General features: G+C 43.1%; 1 protein-coding gene across 4 annotated transcripts in view; it reads right to left on the reverse strand.

Moving 5' to 3' along the window:
• The window catches only part of CFAP44 (cilia and flagella associated protein 44), a 382,521-nt gene that overhangs the window by 184,680 nt on the left and 185,503 nt on the right, over window positions 1–12,338 (reverse strand). For all 4 annotated transcript variants that reach the window (XM_069202788.1, XM_069202786.1, XM_069202785.1 and 1 more), the window contains 3 exons: window positions 7,369–7,585; window positions 4,737–4,851; window positions 298–462 (listed from right to left, as the gene is read on the reverse strand). In XM_069202788.1, the coding sequence (XP_069058889.1) occupies window positions 298–462; window positions 4,737–4,851; window positions 7,369–7,585 (497 nt within the window). The remainder of the gene's footprint in view (window positions 1–297; window positions 463–4,736; window positions 4,852–7,368; window positions 7,586–12,338) is intronic.

The following is a 12,338-nucleotide window of genomic DNA, read 5'->3' on the forward strand; positions in this document are numbered from 1 at the left end:
AGTCAGAGGCCTGCCACCCATGCACAGTGTATTGTGCTGAGGGGGACCCCTGGAGCTCGGGGGACCCCGCACTGCGGGGGCTGCAAGGGCCTTTGTTACATCACTGCTTTAAAAACATAGCACATGACAGACCTGATAGAAGCATGTAATACTCATGACACAGCTGAGAGAAACAAACAAAATACTAAGCAAATAAGGGCAAAACACATGTTTAAATTGTTTCAGTTTAAAAAGGCCCTTCCATTTTCAAAGTGTATAAAGGTATGAATCTTAAATTATGTCACTTTTGGTACTCACCCTGACATATCCATCTGATCCTATGGAAATCAGTTCCCCCTCGTCCAGCACAAACTGGTTAATGGAGCCAGCATGACAGGGTTTGCGTCCTTTCCGACAGAACTCCACTTTGATAAGGCCGCCTTCCCAAAGCAGCATGTTACCCCATTCTGAACCAGAAACCACCTTTTAATAATAAGAACAGTAAAAATAAAACTATTAAAAAATATGCCAGGAATTCCAAAATGCGTATTTAGCTGTAAGTAAAATTGTCTACCAATTATTAATAACCCGAGCCCATCTCTTGGGCATGTCACCAACATTTCAATTCTCTCCCCACGCGGTAATACCCTAAACCCTGCTCATAAGCAGAACACCACCAGTTCAATGCTCCCCAGATGTTAGTGTCCCAAGTTGCACTCTTAAACAGGGAACCACTATTTGTATGTTCTATCAAAATCAGGAGGGGCCTTGGTTGCTAAAGAATCTTAGCATATAGAAATAATTATAAGTCAGGGGCTGCAACATAGGTCTGTGAGGGATGTCTGGAATATAAATCTGTAGAAAAATATGCATATAATATTTAATTTAAAGAGTCAGTGGTTATCCTGAAAATCTCGCATAGATCCGACCACCTGTACCCACATTGGACAGCGCTGATCTACTCAACTCATAACAGTTGCTGATCTGAAACTATCACAGGGCAATATCAAACCATTATGAACTTTCTGAACAAATATGCAATATGATATTCTAAACTTAATCTAAAGGAGTGATTTCGTACTGGTATGGGATTCAACATGTGAGTTATTGTTCCCCAAGATCTGGCCCAAAGAGCCCATCTTGAAAAATATGAATTTTCTTGGCAACTCACACAGAGATTCACCTAGGCTGAAAATAATTTGCTTTCTTACACTTGACACTTGCATCAAATCTAAATAACAAATCTTCTCCACTAATACTCTGTTCATTCAGTTGAAGTCTTGGAAATCATTTTGTCTAGAGACTGACTCTGGCAGGTGTATCATTGAGGTTATCACTTAATCGGAATGCTCTTTAGGGTGGCCCTACAAAAATGGGATTGTGCTTTGTCCTGCTCACCCTGGCATGGGTGAAGGAATGCAAAAAGGGCAATGCATTCACGTACCAAGGTGACTGAACCTGTACACCACGTAAAAGGGGCAAATGTGAACTCCTTCCTTGCCACAGAGCACATTCAGAAACTGTGAACTGGGGATTTGTATGGTCATTTAGTAACAATGTTGATTTAAAACCACTATGATATGGTCTGCTTCCTGACAGCACTCCCTGCTGAGTCACCACCGAAAGCTCATAATCAATCGCTTGTCATTCACAGGGAATTCTGGCAATGTATATATGATGGGCCTGATTCACAATGGTAAGTTACACTTTTGAGTAAGTTTACAGTTTCTAGTAAGTTTACTACTTTCGGTATTCACAAACTCCGAGGCAAAATTACTAGAAAAGTTTGAGTTGCGTGTCTCAACGCCCAGTGTAAAGCAATTGGCTTCCTCTGGAGTGGGTGGGTCACACCCCTCCTAAACATCTCTTACTCCTCCCAAGTCCCATCCCCTTTAGTAGTAAGTCTGCCCCTTTTTCCTCTCACTCTCCTGTGTCCCTCTCACAATTATACATTAATTAAACATACTACAGCGTGCACTTTGAGAATCAGGCTCATAGTAACTAGCTGAGGGCTGTCCTATGGTGATGTTTAGGAGCCTCTCTCCACCCAGAGAAGGATCGGGCACTGCAGATGAAGAAATGACCTGTACGAGGTGAAATTGAGCCAGACCATGGTCAAGGAGAAGGTCAGCACTCACAGAGCCCCCCCTATCTTTAGAAAACACTATGAAGGGAGAGGAAGCTCAAAGGACCTGTACCACCCCTGCCCTCCTGGCTGATGTTATGGCTACAAGAAGCTTCTGAGACAACCGTATATATGCTCTGCAGGGATCCCCAAAAGGAAAATGAGTACCAGGTTGAGGTCCCCACTAAGGTACTATGAAGAGAATCACTGGATATTTGTTGTGTAACCACTTAAGGAGTTTGCTAACAACTAGTTCTTGAAGCAGAGCCCTACTGTGGGGTGCTTGGGAGGGTAGGGTGTAATAGTAAAAGCAGAAATGATTGAATCAGGCACTGCGTCACTGAAGGGACATTACATTCTCTCTCTGGTGGTGTCACTGCAAACTGCACAATGGCCAACACACAAAATTATATAGGATCCTTTGACTTGGAGTGACACCAGGAGCCATGGTTAATGCTCAGTAATTTTTTTGTACTTCAAAAACAAACACCTGGAGCTGGCTTTTCTCACTGAAAAGCAAAAAAAGAGGAGTTTCCTGTGCACGCTAGGATTTTTCCCAGCTTATGAGGGTAATTTCTTTTATTTCCTGTATGAGACAGCAAAGTTTTCTCTGGCAGTCTTGAACAGCAAAAAAGTCTGTCGGAATGTCTGCCCAAAATAGGGAATGTGACTGAATGTCAGTCGCCCAAAGGTTTCCCCTGACAGAGCCACTGTAGGCTCGGCTGTATGAAACATTATGGTTCCCTTGAATCATGTGTTTGGTGATCAAGACATGTTGAGGGTCTAACTAAGGCCTGGTATATATACTATAGCACATTTTTGCTTTGAAATTGAACTCTTTGGCTGCCATCACCAGTGAAGAAAAGTGGGATATTTTCCACCAGGATCCCTATTTAAAACCTCACCTCTCTGCATTTGTAGTGGATTCTGTTTAGTTTTAATGGGTCTCAGGAGTTTAGCTTAGCCTCTGGCTTGCAGACCTGTGCCCCTGACACGTAGTGACTTTTAACCTACTTCGCCTGCTCTGTCTTAGCCTATTAATTTTATTATTTCTTTTAAGATGGCTGGTCTTGTTTAGAGTTAAAGCAATGTTTTGATTTGTGTTATCAGTGCCACTCTGTTAAGGCGTCACTCTCAGCGTCATGATCAAGTGATGTACGTGGGTATTAACATCATGTCCCTTTCCCACTTACGTGTGACTGGAATATAATGTACTTTTGGTGGGAATTGTTTACATAATTGTTGCCACAACCCTGCCCCCTTATCTTTTGTTTGGGAACGGTGTCAAAGTTCTCACTCAGACAAGGTTATCAAAGGGATGCTATTGACGCCATCTATGCTGCACGTCGCCTTGATGCAGACCCAGCCTTCGTGTCACCATGGAGTCTGACCTAGTCCTCATTCCAAGGTAACAAAGGTTGGGGGGTGCTTCTCATGGATATGGTACTGGCAGATTAGGTTTATCACACCTAGCTTTCTTTAGGTTAGGGATTAGGTTCTTTATGCTAGGGATTTTACATTTCATGTTTATTGCAAGATGGTGGGGGTCTTTGTATTCATGACTCCCATCTTTACGTTCCTTCTTCTTTAATTATGCATTATCCTAATCATTGCAGCTCATGCTTTTTGTCGTAGATTGCATTCTTTTCAATAAACTTTCTGAAAACTTTCCTGCATCTCCTTAATTGCCTGTGTGTGAGGAGACTTATTGCTAACGCGAGGAAAGGAAAACTTCCGTTCTACCACAACTCCCCTGAGATGTCACACTTTAGAGTCCATGCGTAAGGCTGCCAGAAATCACCTTTTACTGTCTGGGTTTTTGGTGAGGTACTGCTTGTGAGCCGCGAGGGTTGGGCGGACAGTTGTGACTTGTTGTAGGATTGGCTTAGTCGTCTACAAACAAAAGTGCTGTCATCCCTAAACCAGCAGTCTCACTTAGGAGGAGAGTCCAACTATGACACATTGACTAGAGAGCAGGTATGTGCTATCCACGATCTCTAGGGGGGCATGTTTCCTGCCTCGATTACATTCAAAGAGTAAGTGTCATGACCCCGGCTCTCTTAATGCCCCACTGTGCCAACAGGGTCTATCTCAAACTCAGAGTACCCTGTGCCATACATGCAGGCACTGCTGAATATGGCAAACAGGCTGCTGATTGCTATGTATGTCACCATGACCACATGCCTGCTGTCAGCTTCCTACACTGGCTGCTGGTGGCAGAGAAGCTGGGGGTCTATTCTCTAATGCATAATCCAACTGCTGTTGTATGGCTGAAATTCTGGCTTCTTTTGGCTGAGCTCATTATTTTGTCAATCTCTTTATTTTTATCCTCCTCGCTATTTTGAAAACCAAGATAGCCTGTGCAGAAGAAAGATTATTCATTAGATTCCTCCTCACCAGCAAAATGTATGAGGAAAATGGATGCATAATCAGAACGCCAAAGACTTAAATGTCCTATTTTAAAGCTCTTGAGCTTCCTCCAGCATCCCAGGGTTAGGCAGCACCAGGAAGACTTAGTGAACCTGCAACAAATGAACTAACATAGCATCTGAAACACTCCATGAGAAGCAATGGGCCTCACAATACTAGGTTCGGAATCATTTGTGACAGCAGGTTGCAGACTCTGACTCACCTTCCCATCGGGCAGCTCCACGTATCCTTCAATGTCCGACAGCCCTGTCTTCCCAAATCTCCCCAAGGCCCCCTGCAGCTTCAGGCCAGTGAAGGTGAGAGCCATTTTCCAAAACCTTGGTGAAAAGAAAGCACATTTAGAAGCACTAACAACAGAATAGTGTCCCTAACCAATCTAAGGGTTTAACAGTATATATTGCTCGCTGAAAGACCAACGGCTAACTGTCTAAATAATAATCTTAACTTCAGTCCATGTTACCTTGTTTTTGACACATTAATTAAATCTTTGTACGTTTTATCATCTGCTTAGAGGCGTTTCCAATTAAAAAGTTTTATAATCTTGGACCATACGTATCATGCATTTTTATAGTCAAAAATGGCCCGATCGGGGCGTTTGCAACTGCAAAAATGCATTTTGGTATGTATGAATTCCAATTTGCGATTCGGTAACATGTTATCGAATCGTAAATTGGAACTGCGCGCACATGCATACCATCTCAGTATTAGGAATGGGCGTGTCAAGGGCAGACCTTCCTAATACCGAATCGCAGTGATATGTAAGAATGTTTTGTGACCGAAATGAGGCCACAAAACATTTGCATTTTACCACCTACTTCAAGTAACTGGTAACCCACTTTGTGAATGGTAGCGAAAACGTTTTTTAAGAGCAGGCAGTGGTCTTAAAAATTGAAAAGAAAACTTTTCATTTTTCTTTCTAAAACGCATTCTGTTTTCCTTTAAAGATAACGGGCTGCGTTTAAAAAAACGCTTTATTTCAAGACAATCACAGACACAGACATGGTGGTCTGCTGACCCCGAAGGCCACCATCCTTGTAATTTTTGTGTTTCCTAATCGGTTGCAAATTGTGACGTGCCTCATTAATATTAATGAGGTAGGTTGACTTGCGACCCACTAGGAAACACTAAATGAAACTCATGGAGTTTCATGCATTCAAATAGTGATCGCCTAATTGCAATTCATAGAGAATCACAATTAGGTAATTGCAATACGGAATAATGATACATTTGGCCCCTTATTGTGACACCTATAGGGAAACCTTGTTATCAAGATGTGAAGCAACAGTGTTGAGCCACAACTTTAAACTACAAGAATGCAATATTTTCTGCCTGATTTAGGGCCAAATGAGGGGTCTTTATTATTAGCGTTCTTGACATCTAAAAACACTGGTGTAAGCAGATGAAGTTGATCCCTACTTCAACAACAAAACATGTTCTTTTCCCAAAAGAATCTCAAGCTCCTCAGCAGTCTTTTCCATGCACTCTGTGAAACCCAGCAAAAGAGTGATGTCCCATTGAGAACACCTTCCTCATCAAACATCAAAGGAGTGTAGGACCTATGATGTTTTACAAATGTAAGTGTTTATAGCCTCCCTTCTCTAAGTAATCCTCTTTCTTTGCTGCTTGAGAGTATTAATGTGCATCATTAAACATATACCACCCTTCTGAAGAAAGCTTGTTTCTTAAAGTCATCACTGGTGCATAAGGCATTTCAGAAGACAACAAAGAAAACTTTGAAACTAAATTCTCCTTTGTTGCTAATAGAGTGACACGAAGGTGGTCTTTGGAATTCAAAGTTTAGTCCTTTCTGAAAAGAATTAAAACGTGACTTCAGTTTTGATGGTATTCAGATAACTCCAGTACTTAAGCGTAAAACATGTTGGGCTTTGGAGGACAACTTTGTGTAGAATTCAGTGCTGTGCCTGTCAATAAACTCTTGGCCTTCATGGCATTCTGGTGAGATACCCAAAAGGTAGAATTAGATTCCTTCTGCTTAGGCTAACCATCAAAAACCTCAAACAGATCAGGAGATACTGAGATTTCCTGGCATGGATAACCTGGACATTGTCATCCTTTTTCCAATCAAAAAACAGTACTAACATTGCTGATCCTAATTGTTTTAAATGAGTGTACTTTATCATAGATGACACACAGGTGGCTCCCGGGCCTCCATCAAAAAATAAATGCAGCAGCATATTTGTAATTTTCTACCATGTCAAAATGGCTAATGTGGGACTGAATAATGAAAAAGAATACAATGTTAATGGTGGTGTTACAGGGTTCATTCTGCATCCATGTGCAGTAACATATCTAGAAACAAATGTGTCCCTATAAGGTCACAGAGTTTAGTTAAATGCCCACACAAAACAACCCATAGCACACAGGAGCGTTTGTGGATCCATGCTGTGTGGACAGAGAAAAAAAAAAGACTACACAGGTTGCTCAGGAAGCAAGGGGTATGTGGCCTAAAGTATTTACTGCAAAGTAACAAGACGTTCAAAATCTGGTGCTGGTAACTCTGGAAGGTGACAAAGTTTTACTTTTCAAGCATACCTTCAGGGGGATAATTAAGATGATAGGAGGCACAATATTTCATATGAACACCTGGAAGATCCAGTGTTGGAGATACCCATTGCAATTGTTTGAAAATAGTAGAGGATAGGAATCACCAAGGGACAATACTATGGCAGAGAGCAGAAGAAGACCATAAATAACTGGAAGGTTAGCACTGAGATGTTGTATCCAGAATCCAAAGTCTCTACAACATAATTAAAGAAATCTATGAGGGTTATGGTCTACCTTAACATTAAAAAAAAGAACAATTTGAAACTCACTTGATGTGTCCCGTACCAGACGTGGTAAGTTGCTCCTCATTTTCAGTTGAGAAGGTGACCCGATACACATCCTGTGAAAAAGCTTTGGACCTCAGCACAATCTTTTCATGCCTCCAGTTCCAGATAGTTAGCATGTAGTCTGGACTGCTGCCTACGCTGGCCAATAGGGTTCCAGACACATTAAAGTTGACAAAAGCATACGCTTCCACAGTTCCTCCTACAAAGACAGGTGGACATTTCAATTTCTGACTTAAGAAATAGAAAACAAATCATGGCAGTTACCCCAAATAAGCAGTGTCCAATATTGTATTTATATCCTTCTTATAAAGGTGAGTTATTTGCCTTTTCTATAATGTATGTACCACTTATCCCTCCATTCCGACCTGGTTCACCATATCAGGTGATAGAACTACCATGCAAAACATGGTTATCATATGGTCATAGTATTCCCTCAGGATGTTTTACTGTGATAGTCCAAGTTTCGGAATGAGAGCAACATGAGGTTTCAGTTTTAGCAGATGGTAAACCTGCACACAAGTTCCCTTTTTAACTTTTTTCTACCATGTAACTTTATTCATGTAATCCTGGAAGGATCTGCACAGGAAAACCCCTGGTTTATGCATCACTCTTAAAACATAAAATTAATTTAATGTGCATCTAAAAATGGTAGCTTTATTTTATCTCACAATAGTGTAAATTTCATCGCTGGTTTATCTGTACCTCACTCGTGTCTACCAGATCTGGGGTAATTGAAACTGTTAGAATACTCAAGTTTTCATTCTTTTCTCTCTTAAATATGAAGTATTATTAACATGCATTATGTTATAATAGATGTGTATAGCGTGGGTTCATCAAACTTTCTTGGCAATCCTAGGAAGAATCCAAGGCAACCATGGAACAGTGCTTGAGACCAAAAGAGACGTGTCCAAATCAAAACAAATCACATTTTCTAACTTTAAACCTATGTGCTGAGGTCCCCCGTGCTATAGAAATGTGCATTTCACTGCAGATCTATTGTAGTGCACAGAATCCATTATGCAATTTACTATATGGGTAGCCTTTGGTGCCATTTTCATTTTGAGAGTGGCTCTAAATTTCACGTATGCTCCAATTTGTAGATGGGCACTTTCTGAAAATGTAATTTTGAAGACTGGAACCTCACGCGACATTTAGTGCTAATGGTTGTGCTTACACCGGTAAGGTAGCAAACTTCCTCAATTCTCCTGAAAGGAGCCTTGAATAGTGCCACTTTCATCTACCTGCTATTGATAGAGACAAAAGTGTTAGTGAGAACTATTCCTTCAACAATAGGTCAAATATTAAGAAATCTGTTAAAGGGACTAATTGTTTTATATTTACTGATAAAGTGTAAATAAGTAATCCGTTTTTTAAAATTAAAAATAACAAGCTGTTTACCAGAGCTAGAGTGCTGCTGGGATTTGGAAGATTGGAGATGGCGGGGGGGGCAATAATGTAGTTTCCTTTAAGTTTTTACAGGATAAGGGCGAGTTGGAAAAGAGTGAAAGAAAAAGTGGTGCATGATCAATGTTTTACTCAGAACAGTGGTGTTTATGATGTTTTCTAAGAGTGTTCCAGGTTACACAAGCTAATAAAGAATAATTTGTTATCTGCAACAGCTACAGTAAACATAAATTCACAACCCTCAGGAGGCCTAAAGGGGCTTGAAAAATAATATATATATTGACGCACATTATGAAATCAGCAGGCATGGATGGTCCTCAATTTTTCATAGTGTCTTTCATATTAAACTAGATCTTGCTTTGAGCTACATGCAAGGGAGGATTTTCCTTCATCTCTGCTGAATTCCAGAAAAAATGCAATCAATGTGCAGGACAAGTGGACTTAAGGTGGCTATATTGAGTCAGGTTGCTTTCACTGTATTAAATTGGAACGTTTTGGGCGATATTTTTGATGTACTGCATTTGCCACTTACTGAGGCCCTGCAATCATTCTGGTTTCATGATGATTAGACGATAGACGGGATTGCTTGGGACTAAAAATAAAGGGCATAGCAGACGGGTTATTTCCATCAGACGTATGGCAGATATCCCATCTACCATATTGGAAGTGCATTATAGCCTTTGGCACTTGTAATATGGAAGACAGGATATTCAGACTTTTCCAACCACCTGTGAGAAAGTAGCCTCTTTCTAGCCTTGTTACCCCCACTTTTGGCCTGTTTGTGAGTGTATGTCAGGGTGTTTTCACTGTCTCACTGGGATCCTGCTAGCCAGGGCCCAGTGCTCATAGTGAAAACCCTATGTTTTCAGTATGTTTGTTATGTGTCACTGGGACCCTGCTAGTCAGGACCCCAGTGCTCATAAGTTTGTGGCCTATATGTATGTATTCCCTGTGTGGTGCCTAACTGTCTCACTGAGGCTCTGCTAACCAGAACCTCAGTGGTTATGCTCTCTCTGTACAAATTGTCACTAACAGGCTAGTGACCAATTTGACCAATTTACATTGGCTTACTGGAACACCCTTATAATTCCCTAGTATATGGTACTGAGGTACCCAGGGTATTGGGGTTCCAGGAGATCCCTATGGGCTGCAGCATTTCTTTTGCCACCCATAGGGAGCTCTGACAATTCTTACACAGGCCTGCCACTGCAGCCTGAGTGAAATAACGTCCACGTTATTTCACAGCCATTTTACACTGCACTTAAGTAACTTATAAGTCACCTATATGTCTAACCTTTACCTGGTAAAGGTTAGGTGCAAAGTTACTTAGTGTGAGGGCACCCTGGCACTAGCCAAGGTGCCCCCACATTGTTCAGGGCCAATTCCCTGAACTTTGTGAGTGCGGGGACACCATTACACGCGTGCACTACATATAGGTCACTACCTATATGTAGCTTCCCAATGGTAACTCCGAATATGGCCATGTAACATGTCTAAGATCATGGAATTGCCCCCTCGATGCCATCCTGGCATTATTGGGACAATTCCATGATCCCAGTGGTCTGTAGCACAGACCCTGGTACTGCCAAACTGCCTTTCCTGGGGTTTCACTGCAGCTGCTGCCAACCCCTCAGACAGGTTTCTGCCCCCCTGGGGTCAAGCCAGGCTTGTCCCAGGATGGCAGAACAAAGGACTTCCTCTGAGAGAGGGTGTTACACCCTCTCCCTTTGGAAAATGGTGTGAAGGCAGGGGAGGAGTAGCCTCCCCCAACCTCTGGAAATGCTTTCTTGGGCACAGATGTGCCCAATTCTGCATAAGCCAGTCTACACCGGTTCAGGGACCCCTTAGCCCCTGCTCTGGCGCGAAACTGGACAAAGGAAAGGGGAGTGACCACTCCCCTGACCTGCACCGCCCCTGGGAGGTGTCCAGAGCTCCTCCAGTGTGCTCCAGACCTCTGCCATCTTGGAAACAGAGGTGCTGCTGGCACACTGGACTGCTCTGAGTGGCCAGTGCCACCAGGTGACGTCAGAGACTCCTTCTGATAGGCTCCTTCAGGTGTTAGTAGCCTATCCTCTCTCCTAGGTAGCCAAACCCTCTTTTCTGGCTATTTAGGGTCTCTATCTCTGGGGAAACTTTAGATAACGAATGCAAGAGCTCATCAGAGTTCCTCTGCATCTCTCTCTTCACCTTCTGATAAGGAATCGACTGCTGACCGCGCTGGAAGCCTGCAAAACTGCAACAAAGTAGCTAAGACGACTACTGCAACTCTGTAACGCTGATCCTGCCGCCTTCTCGACTGTTTTCCTGTCTGTGCATGCTGTGGGGGTAGTCTGCCTCCTCTCTGCACCAGAAGCTCCGAAGAAATCTCCCGTGGGTCGACGGAATCTTCCCCCTGCAACCACAGGCACCAAAAAGCTGCATTGCCGGTCCCTTGGGTCTCCTCTCAGCACAACGAGCGAGGTCCCTCGAATCCAGCAACTCTGTCCAAGTGACTCCCACAGTCCAGTGACTCTTCAGTCCAAGTTTGGTGGAGGTAAGTCCTTGCCTCACCTCGCTGGGCTGCATTGCTGGGAACCGCAACTTTTGCAGCTACTCCGGCCCCTGTGCCCTCCCGGTGGAAATCCTTCATGCAAAGCCAAGCCTGGGTCCACGGCACTCTAACCTGCATTGCACGACTTTCTAAGTTGGTCTCCGGCGACGTGGGACTCCTTTGTGCAACTTCGGCGAGCACCATTTCACGCATCCTCGTAGTGCCTGTTTCTGGCACTTCTCCGGGTGCTACCTGCTTCAGAGAGGGCTCCTTGTCTTGCTCGACGTCCCCTCTCTCTCCTGGTCCAATTTGTGACCTCCTGGTCCCTCCTGGGCCACAGCAGCGTCCAAAAACGCTAACCGCACGATTTGCAGCTAGCATGGCTTGTTGGCGTTCTTTCGGCGGGAAAACACTTCTGCACGACTCTCCAAGGCGAGAGGGATCCGTCCACCAAAGGGGAAGTCTCTAGCCCTTTTCGTTCCTGCAGAAACCGTAGCTTCTTCTGTCCAGTAGAAGCGTCTTTGCACCCGCAGCTGGCATTTCCTGGGCATTTGCCCATCTCCGACTTGCTTGTGACTTTTGGACTTGGTCCCCTTGTTCCACAGGTATCCTAGATTGGAAATCCACAGTTTTTGCATTGTTGGTTGGTGTCTTTCCTGCATTATTCCTCTATCACGACTCTTTGTCTTTTGGGGAACTTCAGTGCACTTTGCACTCACTTTTCAGGGTCTTGGGGAGGGCTATTTTCCTAACTCTCACTATTTTCTAATAGTCCCAGCGACCCTCTACAAGGTCACATAGGTTTGGGGTCCATTCGTGGTTCACATTCCACTTTTGGAGTATATGGTTTGTGTTGCCCCTATTCCTATGTGTCCCCATTGCATCCTATTGTAACTATACATTGTTTGCACTGTTTTCTAAGACTATACTGCATATTTTTGGTATTGTGTACATATAACTTGTGTATAATTGCTATCCTCATACTGAGGGTACTCACTGAGATACTTTGGCATATTGT

This window comes from Pleurodeles waltl, chromosome 8 (assembly GCF_031143425.1).
Source record: "Pleurodeles waltl isolate 20211129_DDA chromosome 8, aPleWal1.hap1.20221129, whole genome shotgun sequence".
In the NCBI taxonomy this organism is placed as follows: Eukaryota; Metazoa; Chordata; class Amphibia; order Caudata; family Salamandridae; genus Pleurodeles; species Pleurodeles waltl.